Source organism: Otolemur garnettii, unplaced genomic scaffold (genome assembly GCF_000181295.1).
Source record: "Otolemur garnettii isolate 467f Iridium unplaced genomic scaffold, OtoGar3 scaffold00028, whole genome shotgun sequence".
NCBI lineage: Eukaryota > Metazoa > Chordata > Mammalia > Primates > Galagidae > Otolemur > Otolemur garnettii.
This window is the reverse complement of record NW_003852423.1, coordinates 12,547,794-12,561,478: the sequence shown is the minus strand read 5'-3', so window position 1 is coordinate 12,561,478 and position 13,685 is coordinate 12,547,794. Positions and strand designations below refer to the sequence as shown.

The 13,685-nt window shown below is 37.4% G+C and overlaps 1 protein-coding gene across 1 annotated transcript in view; it reads right to left on the bottom strand.

Moving 5' to 3' along the window:
- The window catches only part of GARS (glycyl-tRNA synthetase), a 47,930-nt gene that overhangs the window by 21,950 nt on the left and 12,295 nt on the right, over positions 1 to 13,685 (bottom strand). The window contains exons 5-8 of the mRNA XM_003788551.3: positions 13,197 to 13,285; positions 12,177 to 12,253; positions 5,716 to 5,861; positions 2,139 to 2,288 (exon numbers count right to left, since the gene is read on the bottom strand). Coding sequence (XP_003788599.1) covers positions 2,139 to 2,288; positions 5,716 to 5,861; positions 12,177 to 12,253; positions 13,197 to 13,285 — 462 coding nt within the window. The remainder of the gene's footprint in view (positions 1 to 2,138; positions 2,289 to 5,715; positions 5,862 to 12,176; positions 12,254 to 13,196; positions 13,286 to 13,685) is intronic.

Genomic DNA, 13,685 nt, shown 5'->3' with positions numbered 1-13,685 from the left:
CAAAACAAAACAAAAAACTTCCCATGAACAATCAAATGCCTCTAACCTAAACAAAAGGAAATACAGGTATAGAAAGAAGAATCACATGGTAACTGTCATCAGGAAGAATCCTAACACTGAATGAATAATCCTAGTCTGAGCACGAGGATGCGGACTCATGGAAGAGTAAGTGGACTTCTGGTCAGCAACTTGCAGAGGTACATAACAAAACCAGCCAAAACCCAGACCAGACACTTCAAAGTTAAAATGACCAAGGAACAATCTGTCAAAAAGCCCCAGGACCTTTCTCCCAGTTAACCTCTGGGATCACTCCTTAGTTCCCAACTGGTTTTCATACTTATCACTTTTTATTTCACAGGCCTCAGTTGCTGCCTTTCTTCTTAGTCCTTTATAATCTTCCCTTAGCTACAGTACTTTATATACATCCTCTCTAAAACGCTAATTTTAGGGCAGCACCTGTGACTCAGTGAGTAGGGTGCCAGCCCCATATAGTGAGGGTGGAGGGTTCAAACCCAGCCCCAGCCAAACTGCAACAAAAAATAGCCGGGCGTTGTGGTGGGTGCCTGTGGTCCTAGCTACTCAGGAAGCTGAGACAAGAGAATCGCCTAAGCCCAAGAGCTGGAGGTTGCTGTGAGCTGTGACGCCACAGCCTTTATAGGGGGGGCGACAAAGTAAGACTCTGTCTCTAAAAAATAAATAAATAAATAAATACATAAAACACTAGCTTTAGACAAGGTCAGTCTTACACAGCATCCTCCATATTGGGAAAGCATATGTTTGCTAAGGAAAAGGGAACACCAAAAACAAAAAACAAAAAAACTCAGACACCGGAGATAAATTCAAATCAGACAGATTTTCGTTGTTATAATACCTGGTTAAAATTTCTTCCTACATGAAAGCCCAGAGGGGTCCTTCTCACCCCCTTCCCCTAAGTTGTCCATATTCTTTCCTCCATGAAGTGTGTCCTTCTTAAACCATAAACCTAAAGGGACTATAGGCCTGAAGACCCTCACTAGTCAGAATGCAGAAGCATCTCCTCACAGAGGACATGAAGGGGACTAACAAAAGTGGGCAGGTGCTTTGATCCAGAGTCAGTGGCTGACTATGTTATGACTGAAGTCTGTAATTACAGTGAGTAAGAAGAGAAGAGAAGAACAGGGTGGGGCTCTGGAGTTGGAAAAACACTTCTGGAGCCTAAGATAGTTAAGGTTTTTAGCTATACATCGTATTTTTTACATAGAATATATTACTCTAAGAGATGTTATCAGGACAAAAATATATACAAATAACAAAAAGCTTAACTCATAAGCAGTAGTTATAATAAGTTTTTAAAGAAAAGCAGAACTAAACAGTATCGGTATGCCTTCCCACACATTTCTAGGTACTGGACAAAAGCAGGCTATTGGAATATCATAATAGAGGCAGGTAGTGTCTGAATTAGAGTACAGAGTTAAATGGAGGTAAGCCTGCTAGCTGGCCTTTCTCACACTGGCCCCTAGATATCTAGAGGTTGTGTCCAGGGTAGGGTATCAGCAGGTTATAAAAATAACAGCAATGCTGTCTGCCCTGTACGCCAAGAACAAGCCTCCTTTTAAAATCATCTCTTCATGCCCATCCATTCTTACACTTACATACGTCACTATTATCAGAACTGCCTTGGTTTAAACCAGGTGTCCTCAAACTACAGCCTGCGGGCCACATGCAGGCCGCTTAGGACATTTATCCGGCCTGCTGGGTGTTTTTGCCACTGCTGCCTGTCCTGCTTAGCAGCAGAATCATCCCAGGGCCTGCAGTCCAGTCCAGTCTGAGGGACAGTGAACTAGCTCCCTGTTTAAAAAGTTTGAGGACCCCTGGTTTAGACAATCAAGATCTCACTATCCTCAAAATGTATGATGAACAAGGGAAAAATAATTTTGGAACAAGTGAAAAACTTAAGCTATTTTCTACCCTCCTTCCTTTACCTTCAAAACTGCCTATCATCCCATAAAGTACACTTAGAGATTACGTGTCTTTTGGAGAATATAATAATAAATCCATAATCAGGATGCCAAAGTAGAATTATTTCAAAGTAGCAAGCTTTCATTTCCAGTTCAAAGTTAAGGTCATTCATTAATTTATAAGAGTAACATGGGCAGTACCTGACTCTGATCAGTCCAGATCGAGGGGAGATCTCATTTCTAAAAGAATTTCCAATCTGGGCAGCAGCAAAAGGCAACTTTCCTTGGTTGAATTCTAAAAGTCGTTTGAAATTCAGGAAAATACCCTGTGCAGTTTCTGGTCTCAAGTACCTACAAATTTAAGTAAATCAGTATATTATAAAGAAAACCTTATATTTTCCAACAATCCTAAAATTCCAGATACAAATGTGAACAGTCTTAAATATACCATTTTCACAACAAAGTTGGACAGGCCTTAAAATGAAGATTTAGAAATATTTTCCTTGATAGCAAACATTTTCATAGCAAGTATTAGAAAACATATTAAGTAACCAATATAGCAATCCTGTAGTTAGCAATGCTGTTTCATTTAATCATACTAGGGAGTCAAAACACCACCTCTTAAAAAGCAGAAATAAAAATAAATCTTAAAACACTACTTCAGTGTGGCATGGTGGCTCAGGCTTATAATCCTTGCACTATGGGAAGCTGAGGTGGGAGGATCACCTGAGCTCAGTCCAAGACTAGCCTAAGCAAGAGCAAGACCCCACCCCTACTAAAAATAAAAATATTAGCCATGTGTGCACAGGTCCCAGCTATGTGGGAGGCTGAGGCAGGAGGATCACTTGAGCCTAGGAGTTTGAGGTTGCTGTGTGCTATGTTGAGGACATGGCACTTTAGCCCAGGCAATAGAGCAAGACTCTGTCTCAAAAAACAAAAAAATCCCACTTCTCTCATAGTGCCCCTAAAACCTCTGATGTCTTCTTGAATAACCACTTACAGAAAGGCAGAAGACAATTTAGATTGTTCTGTAAATAAGATCCATTCCTAAGTTAACTTCTTTTAACCCACATATCAAAACATAACTATGGAGCTAAAAACAAGTCAGCATGGGGTAACATTTAACATTAGTGTTCACTTACTACTGACAGTCATCCTACCAAGCCAAGCAATTTTCAAGGTTTTTCATAGCACTTTTTTTCTCTGTAGTATTTTATATTTTCAACCAAAGGTTTTTGCATTTCTCTGTATTTTACAGATATAGTCAAGCAAATACACTATTAGAACCATCACCCTCTCCTCAATTCAAAGAAAATATTCTGTGCAAAACATCCACTAAGAAAGTGTTCCCAGTGGTCTAATTCAAAATAAATATTTTATCAAAATAACTTTAAATCCAAGAAAGGAACCCTAAATTGTTTACCCTCTTCTCACTAACAGACCAGTTCTTTTCTTTTTTTGAGACAGAGTTTCATTATGTCGCCCTTGGTAGAGTGCTGTGGCGTCACAGCTCAGAGTAACCTCAAAACTCTTGGGCATAAGTGATTCTCTTGCCTCAGCCTCCCAAGTAGCTGGGACTACAGGCACCTGCCACAAGGCCCAGCTATTTTTAGAGATGGAGGTCTCAAGCTGGTTCAGGCTGGTTTTGAACTTGTGAGCTGAGGCAATCCACCCACCTCGGCCTCCCAGAGCTAGGATTACAGGCATGAGCCACTGCACCCAGCCTCAATTCCTTTCATTTTTGTGGTCCTTTCTAGATTTCATCCAAATGTGAGCATATCTACAGTTAAAATGTATATTTATAAGTAGTATGTATAAAATTATATATTACTTCTTTCACTTATTTTATACTTTGTAATTTTTAAGCAATTGTAACAATTTCTCATATTTAACAGTGGCAGATTACTATACTAAACTAATCCACTTTACCATAATTTGTTTAATCATCCTCAAAGTATTAGATAAATAGGTTGCTCCTACTTTTCTTTTTCTTTTTTTTTTTTTTTTGAGAAGGAGTCTTACTCTATCACCTGGGTTAGAATGCAGTGACATTATGATAGTTCACTGCAACTTCAAATTCCTGGTCTCAAGTGATTCTCCTCCCTCAGCCTCCCAAGTAGCTGGGACTACAGGTGCATGCACAATGCCTAGCTAATTTTTCTATTTTTAGTAGCGATGGAGTCTCACTCTTCCTTAGGTTAGTCTTGAACTCTTGACCTCAGGTGACTCTCCAGCTCAGCCTCTTAAGAATGTTAGGATGACAGGCGTGAGCCACTACGCCTGGCCCATTCCCAGTTTTATATACTTCTTATATGTATAGTTTTCTTTCATTCTGAATTATTTCCCTAGACAAATTTCCAGGAACACACTGCTTGAATCACAGGCTATGTCCCATTTTATGACTCTCTGCATGTATTACAAAAATGAAAGACTTATCATTGGCCTTTTTCCACAAAATATTTCAAATCAACCTGATATCTAATTATAAAAATTAATTGTGACAAAATATTCTTTAGTTTCTACTCCAGGAAACATAATCTATCTAGCTTAATCTAACAAAAACCTATTCTGTTCCCCGAAAATGAGACCATCAGAAAAATACCTAAAGCTATGAAATAAACACTGGCTAAGTCCATTAATAATAAACAAGGAATCTGGAGATACAGATTCCAATTCTGGATCATACTATGAACCATCTGTAAAAATTTTTATCTGTAAAAATCATATCAACAGGCTACAGTTTTCAATCAACAGGCTACACTTACACTACCTAATATGGTAGGCCACTACTCACATGTCTATTTAAATTTATAATTCACTAACTCAAATGAAATAAACTGTAAAATTCAGTTCCTTAAAAGCACTAGCCCCAGGCTCAGCACCTGTATCTCAGTGGCTAGGGCACCAGCCACATACACCAGAGCTGGCAGGTTTGTGAATCCAGCCCCAGGCCTGCCAAACAACGATTGAACCAAAAAATAGCCGGGTGTTGTGGTGGGCACCTATAGTCCCAGCTACTTGAGAGGCTGATGCAAGAGAATCGCTTAAGGCCAAGCGCTTGAGGTTACTGTCAGTTGTGACGCCACGGTAATCTATCCAGGGTGACACAGTGAGACTCTGTCTCAAAAAAAAAAGCACTGTATCTGGAGATACAGATTCCAATTCTGGATCATACTATGAACTATCTAGGTTTTCTCAAAAAAAAAAAAAAAAAAAAAGCACTAGCCCCATTCTGAGTACTCTAATCATATGTGGCTAGTGGCTAACCACAATGGACAGCAGAGAATACGGCTCATTTCCATCACTTCAGAAAGTTCTCTCAGAACGTACTGTCTTAGACTAAATTGTTTCTAAACTATCCATTAGCAAAAAGTTCAGAATCATTTTTTAACAGTCCCTTCTGTCCTATGTAGCTGCAACTAGAAGATAGAATGATCACAGAGTTTTATATTCTTTTTATGACAAAAAAAATACACTAAAAGAGACTATTATATTCAGAAAGAATTAGAATAAAATAAAATTTAAGAATAATTCCATCATTATTTCTCCTTTAATATATTCATCTGTACTTTCTGTATATCACTTTTCAAAGTTTTGCTTTCGGGCAGCACCTATGGTTCAAAGGAGTAGGGTGCTGGCCCCATATACTGGAGGAGGTGGTGGGTTCAAACCTGGCCCCAGTCAAAGTTTTGCTTTCATAGCACTGATATTTACCTTTTATTACACACAATTTTGATAATTTCATTACATAAATAAATGAACAATGAGTGACACATACCCAGGCATGTTTCCTCCAGGCCCAATGTACGTCTTGAACATTAAATTAAAAGCTACTGGAGGGGAAAGATCATTTCCAGTAATGGGGGATTTTACATTATAGTTCACAAAAAGATCTCCAAGTTCTTGTTGTCCGTAGTTATCAAGCTAAAGGATACAACAAGAAAATAATTAGTGAAAAAAAAAAAAAAAAAAAGAAAATAATTAGTGTAACAGACTGAGAAAAAAACAAAGCGTAAGATAAAAGTATATTTAACCCCACTCATCCAATGTTACAATTCACACAAAATTCAACATAACAGAATTAAAATAACCTTCAGTAAAACCATAACCAGTTTATACACTTTCCCTTCACTAATAGAGAAGTAAGACTTCTTTCTGGGACTGACCTAAAACTCCCATGTTCACCATTTTACAATAAAATATAAAGCAAAATATACTGCTTTCAATTATAATAGTTATTGATTGGCAAGAATCTGCAACTATATAAAGAAGTTCTCAAGGATGAATTTTATCACTCTGAACAAATTTAAGAGTCAGGTGTATTTCCTTCTTTAGTGACTGTATGTGCATGTAACTTTTCTTTTCCACAAAATATTAAGCTCCTTCAAGATAAAAGCTGTGTCATTCATTTCTGCTTTTTCCAGTGGATACACATTCTAAACGTTGATTATCAATGCCAAATCCTATAAAATTATAGGAACTTCTGAAACTTCTAATTCAAGAATTTTAAATGACTATTACAAACCATGTAATACTAAGCAATATTTCTAAGGTTAGAAAGACCTAGGTATACTCTCCCAATTATGGGTTGTGTGACTAACAGTTAAATATTTACCTATTGTCTCTAAGCCTTGCCTATCTGCAATGCAGGGAGAAGAGAATCTACCTCCCTGGAAGGGTTACTGTGAAGATTAAACAAAACACATGAAGTACTTAGCACAGTAGTAACCTAGTCAAAAAAGGGTGACCATTACAATTTATACTTGCTCCCCTCATAAATTCAATGGCACCTCCACTCCACAGAAAGGCAACTCACACTAACCACCTATTCTACACTTGAATGAGCATTTAAAATATTAAACTTCCTAGGCTCTATTTCTATAGAATTTTTAGAGGAAATTCACAAAATACAGCATTGCTCAGGAAGCTGGATCAATGAAAAAACCGTTGCAGTGACCTTCAAGATATGAGTACCATAAAAATAAGCTTGTCTACCTATTTGAGGAAAAAGTCAGAAAGCCTGCAAAACATCTCTATTTCTCAGATAGTTCAAGATAATACAGTGCTTGTCAATAAAAGAAATGATGAAAAAAGAAATCAGGAAGAGAAAGATTCTAACAATATAGATAGGAATCAAAACCTCTATGGAAGGAAATCTAGCAATGTCTAACAAAATTACATTTGTGTTTTTAAAAATTGTTTAGTTTTTTGAGATAGTCTTGCTCTGTTGCCTTGGTCAGAGTGCAGTGGTGTCATCATAGCTCAATGCAACCTCAAACTCCTGGGCTCCAGAAATCCTCCTGCCTCAGTCTCTAAAGTACCTGAGACTACCAGACACAGGCCACCACACGCAGCTAGTACTTCTATTTTTTTGTAGAGACAAGGTCTCACTCTTGCTCAGGTTGTTCTTGAAATCCTGACCTCAAAAGTTATCCTCCTGTCTCAGCCTCCCAGAACGTTAGGATTACAGGTGGGAGCCACCATATCCAGACTACATTTACCTTTTGACCCCACAATCCCATTTCTAGGAATCTATCCCAAAGATACAATTGCAAAAATATTACAAAGATACAAACACAAGGTTATTCAATGCCCTACTGTCATGGTGAATACAGAAAGTAACTCAAATATTCATCAATGGAGAAACAGTTATGTAAACTACATCTACATAATGCAGAATTATTTAGCTAGAAAATGTAATGAGATACATCTCTATATACTATTATGGAGCAATCTCTGGGATATTTTATTACATTAAAAACTAGTAGAGAAAAGTTTGTATGGAATGCTACCATTTACCTAGAAAGGGGGACATACAAATATCTACATGCCTTTTTATTATTATTTTTATTTTTATTTTTTTTAAAGACAGAGTTTCACTTTATTGCCCTCAGTAGAGTACTGTAACGTCAGTGCTCACAGCAACCTCCAACTCCCGGGCTAAGGCGATTCTCTTGTCTCAGCCTCCCAAGTAGCTGGGACTACAGGCGCCTGCCACAACACCTGGCTACTTTTTTGTTGCAGTTTGGCTGGGGCTGGGTTTGAACCCGCCACCCTTGATATATGGGGCTGGCGCCCTACCCACTGAGCCACAGGCACTGCTCCTACATGCCTTTTATTTTTAAGGAAGTTGTTTTAAGTCAAAAACTGCTTCCCTGTGAGATAGGAAGGAAATAAGATGGAAGGAAGAGACAGTAAACCACTTGAATATACCTTGAGTTTTAGATTTGACTTTAGAGCTATGAACATTTTTTGAATATAATTATAAAACAAATTCAAAAAATTGAAACTCTAGTCCAACTAAAACAAAATACAAGGATTAACTGCATATCCAGCTGGTGACCTAACTACCCAGAGATAATAACTAACTCCAAGTGACTTTAAACACAGTCATTAGATTGTAAAACTACAACTACTAGTGTGTCACTAAGGAAAATAAAGAACAGAAGAAAAATTTTTAAACTATTTTCAATATTCATATTGTTGATGGTGGTGTTAGCATTGTTATTCTAAGACTGCTAATGTATATAGTGGGAGAAAAAGCATACCAATAATTATGTTGGTGTTGCTGAGAATGGGATTATGGTGCAGGTAAAAGAGACAGAGATTTAAGATTAATAAAGTAAAAATCCCATAAACCTAAAGTATCAGTATAACTTATCATGATTTTATATTTTAAAAAAATACCGATTTCCGGGTGGCACCTGTGGCTCAAAGGAGTAAGGCATTGGTCCCATATGCCGAAGATGGCGGGTTCAAACCCAGCTCCAGCCCAAAAAAAAACAAACCAATTTCCTAGCTTAGTCCACTGAAAAGTTCTATTGGTCTAATGACCAATACCATCCTTACTACTGGCATCCCTTGCAGAAAAATGTCTGATTCTAGGCCAGGGATAGGAAATGTACAAGATGAGGCTGGTAGTATCACTGAAAAGCAAAGAAGTTATCAAGGACTACTAGGGCTGAGTCAAAAAGACAATTCCTGGTAGCCAAAGATTGAATTACTTAACCATCAATAAGATAATAACTGCACCTGAATGAAGATCAAATGTCTTAATCTCTAAGCTCATAACAGTAGAACAGGGGAAGGGAGGAGGAGGCAGGTCAGAAACTCATGCATTTCTGCAGGATACTAGGAAAGCAACTAATTGAAAACATTTAAAAAGACAAGAAGTAGAGGGTCAAACACTTTCAAATAGTTTCTCAAGGAAGTCAAAGAGTTGATAAGAGAAAGGTTTTCCATACAGAAATATTTTAGCTAATAAACAAAAAAAGAGTAACACAATGACAAAATCACTGTTCTAAACAAGCAATGGATCCACACAATGAACGTCAATGGCTGCAGTTCACAGAAGAGCTACGTACCTCCTGACAGAAGAACATAACGCCACTTCCTAAGTGTCTTGCCAAAAATATCTGGTCAAGCCTCTAAATCTGATACAGATGGACATGTTCAACATTATTACAAAAATGTAATCAGTCAAATCTAAACAGTTGAAAACACTAAGGAACAAATGCCTTACCTTCTTGAAGAAAATTTTTTTAAATGAGAATGTAAAGACAAAAAAGGATGAAGGAAGATCACACAGATTGAAAGAAATTTCAGAAACATTATGGACCAGTCACAAAATATGGGTTTTATCTGGAACCCAATTCAAATTAAAAAACTGGAAACATTTGAAGACAGCCAGGAAAATGTGAACTCTGACTAAATATTTGATGACATTGACATTATTAATATTTCCCCAAGTAAGCACTGAGTTCTATTTTTGAAGGATTTGTATCTTGCAGAAATATATAATAAAGCATTTACAGATGTAATAGAATAATGTTCTATTTGATCTGCATCAAAAAAATTCAGGGGAAGAGATGGAAATGAGTGGGAAATAGATTTTTAAAAATTTAAAATGATTGATAACACTTAAGTAGGGTGATGGTATTTGTTGTGGTAAATCCAGATACAGGTCAGTAAAAAAGGACAGAAAAGAGAAACAACAGAATTAATTCTGAGTTATTAAATCCACATAATAGAAGTAAGGCTCTTCCTACCACAGAGGGTAAGTCATACTTCATAAAGCCAAAAAGGAGTCAGGCACTAATAGGTACAGAAGACAGTCAAGCAACAGATGGGCTTTCAGCCAGTCAATCCACCTGGCCATTTCCGAGTACCTTACTTTTTCCTATAGGTCCCTTACTCTCACTGAGGATTATACTGACAGCTATGTATATTATATACACCTGATAGGGCAAATCAAAACACAGGCTGCTCTCCTAGAACACAGTTCTGAAATGAAACATAAGGCCAGCTCTCCAACTATAAATTATGACTTATCAAATAAACTACTTACTTTCCAATTCTGACAAATGGAAATGAATTAAACTTTAGGATCAAAAATACTCAAAGAAATATACACACAAAAATTAAGTAAATCTGAACAGAAAACAGAAGAATTTAGGGGTAAGTAGAGGGATTTTTTTCTTTGCCTCTTTGCCATGCCTTTGGAAAAGGATGGAACGAGGTGAATGTATGGCTGTAACAATGTCAAAATAACAAGAAACACTTTTCTTTTTCTTTTTTTAGAGACAGAGTGTTCACTTTGTTGCCCTTGGTAGAGTTTCCTGGCGTCACAGCTCACAGCAACCTCCAGCCCTTGAGCTTAGGCAATTCTCTTGCGTCAGCCTCCTGAGTAGCTGGGACTACAGGTGCCCACCACAAGGCCCACCTATCTTTTTGGTGCAGTTTGGCCAGGGCCAGGTTTGAAACCAGCACCCTCGGTATATGGGGCCAGCGCCCTACTCACTGAGCCACAGGTACCGCCCCAGAAACACTTTTCTAAACCATGAGTAATGATATGAAAACAATAAGCTTCAAGCAAGAAATGAAATACTTCACAAGTTTCAAAATACATTAGAAAATGATTCAACACCCAGATTAGGAAAGTTTTCAATTAAAAAAAGGAGAAAATATCTCAACAAATGTCGGAAAGCTACATAACACAGAGAAAAATTAACATGTTGAAAAAAAGAGGCACTCAGTGCCCGTAACACAGTGGTTATCACGTCAGCCACATACACCAAGGGTGGTAGGTTAGAACCCAGCCCAGGCCAGCTAAACACCAGTGTCAACTGCAACGAAAAATAGCCAGGTATTGTGGCAGGTGCCTGTAGTTCCAGCTACTTGGGAGGCTGAGGCAAGAGAATCGCTTAAGCCCAAGAGTTTGAAGTTGCTGTGAGCTGTGACACCACAGCACTCTACCCAGGGCAACATAGTATGACTCTGTCTCAAAAGAAAAAAAAAGAGGGCAACAGTGGAAAACTACCTAGCAACTCCCACAAGAAAAAAAGCAAAAAGGGAATCTTATATTCAGCACAAAGATATATCTCAATGTAAACATGTATCTTGATGTAAAGAAAATAGGTATAAACACAGTACTGGTTTTTTGTTTTTCACCCAAGAAAGTAACTAAAATTAAAGAGGCAAGCCTGAGTGGACCTCACTGATGACACATGGCATTGGACAAACGTATCCTGCCTAAACGAACAGCTGACAGATGAGCTGAGAAACCAGCAATATATACACATGGGCACATGCATCTTCCTAGGGAGATGTACAGTTTCAATTATATTCTTACAATGGTTTGTGACCCCTCAAAAGGATGAATTACTTCTAAAATAGAAGGTATTCTTGCACTTGGTAAAAAGTCAGAATAAATTATCTCTATGGTCTTTTGCCTTTCCTAAAACTTTAAGTCTATAGGAAAAATGGGAAAATCAAGGGCAGAAAAGCTGGGACCTGTTCATCAGGTTTTAAGAATAATAGCATACAGTCAGGGACAGTCCAACCAGAGGCAGATCAAGTAGCCAACAAAACAACGCTCATAAAGTTATCTGCTCCAAAATCTCCACACCAGCACTGAACGCTATGCATCAGAAGTCACTCCTCTGGCTTTAGCTATTAAATTCAGAAAGCTGGTTTCCAGAGAGAGCTGGTTTCCATTTAATGGCTATTTACACCGACTTGTTAGTTCAGGATGAAATACAGGGTTAGCTAAAACAAAAACAAAACAAACCCAACAAAGAAAATAAAAGTGCAGAAAGAAATGCTATAAGGGACAAAAGGTAAACTCTGCTCCTTTACAACTGGGACCAAGGTCACCATAATACAGAATTTAACAGTTATCAAATGTTGAAAGGACAACTACCACTGAGGTTTCTCTGATAACATCTCTAAAGTACTCACCTGGGCTAAGACACTTTCCATCTCTGATTTCTTCTCAGCAGAGCACTTCTTATCAGACATTAATTTCTGTAAATGAGCTAAAAAAAAAATAATTTTGACGTGTATCAATTTCAATCAACAGGAAAAAGGAGGACAATGCACTTTTTTTTTTTTTTGGTCACAGAGTCTCACAATGTCACCCTCAGTAATGGCATCACAGCTCACAGCAACCTCAAACTCTTGGGCTTAAGCAATTCTCTTGCCTCAGCCTCCCAAACAGCTAGGACTATAGGCACCCACCACAATGCCAGGCTATATACACTTTTTAAAAACATATCTTTGGCCTGATTCTTGTGGTTTTTGTTTATTTTACTGTACTTACTTTTTCTCTTTTTCTTTTTTTTTTTTTTTTTAGACAGGCTCTTAGTCTGTCTCCCAGTCTGCAGTGGTGTGATCAGAGCACACTACAACTTCCAACTCCAGGGCTGAAACGATTCTCCCACCTCAGCCTCCCGAGTAGCTGGGACTATAGGAAAATGCCACCATACCTGGCTAATAATTACTTTTTTTTTTTTTTTTGTAGAGACAAAGTCTTGCCACATTCTCATGCTGGTCTCCAACTCCTGGCTCAAGAGATCTTCCCACTTCAACCTCCCAAAATGCTGAGATTACAGATGTGAGCCACCATGCCCAGAGATAATGCCCTTTTGAATTTCAATGTTGGATAATTAAAAAAATAATTCCAGGATGTTCTTAATTTATATAAATCCCAATAGTTGATTTTACAGGGACAGCTGTCTCTAGTCATGATATTATCCTGATTCTTTTGCTAATTAGAAAAGTCATCTGTACATAACTAATTGTTTCTATGTAAGTTTTTAAAAAAAATAAGAGACTTTATCTGTATACTTAAGATTTGTGAAATTTACTCTTTGTATGTTATGTCTCAATAAAACTTTTAATGGAAAATTTTTGAGAAAAGTCTTTAATCCAAACCTTTTATTCTGATTAAATCTACTTGAAGAAAATAAAGAACCATACCTTTTAATAGATGGTCAGCACGAAAGCACTCTCCATTTTTTACATCTTTTACCATGAAGTCAGCAAATTTGTCTACATGGCCAGAGGTCCTAAATTAATAAATACCAAGCCAATCTGTCATTCTCATACAAATTAATACGTAGCTATTACCTTATAAAACATATTCCCTTCAATATGTTCATCCAGTTTATATCCTGTCTCGCAAAAGACAGAAGGTCCCATATCTACAGCAATGAGGTATCCATGATAAATTATAACATATGCCAGAGAAAACTGTTCCTCAAATCTATTCTAACCTTCTTGTGCACTCTTCTATCCCATAGAAAAAAAGACATTCACAAAGGTTATGCTTTTTCACAAGTTGTCATAAAGTCTGTGCTACTTTTCAGAATGAATTAATCCATGCCTATGTCATTTTTATTAGTGATCTGATCTAAGCAAAGGCCAAAATCATCAGGAATGTGACTAATAATTTTTTTTTTTTTTTTT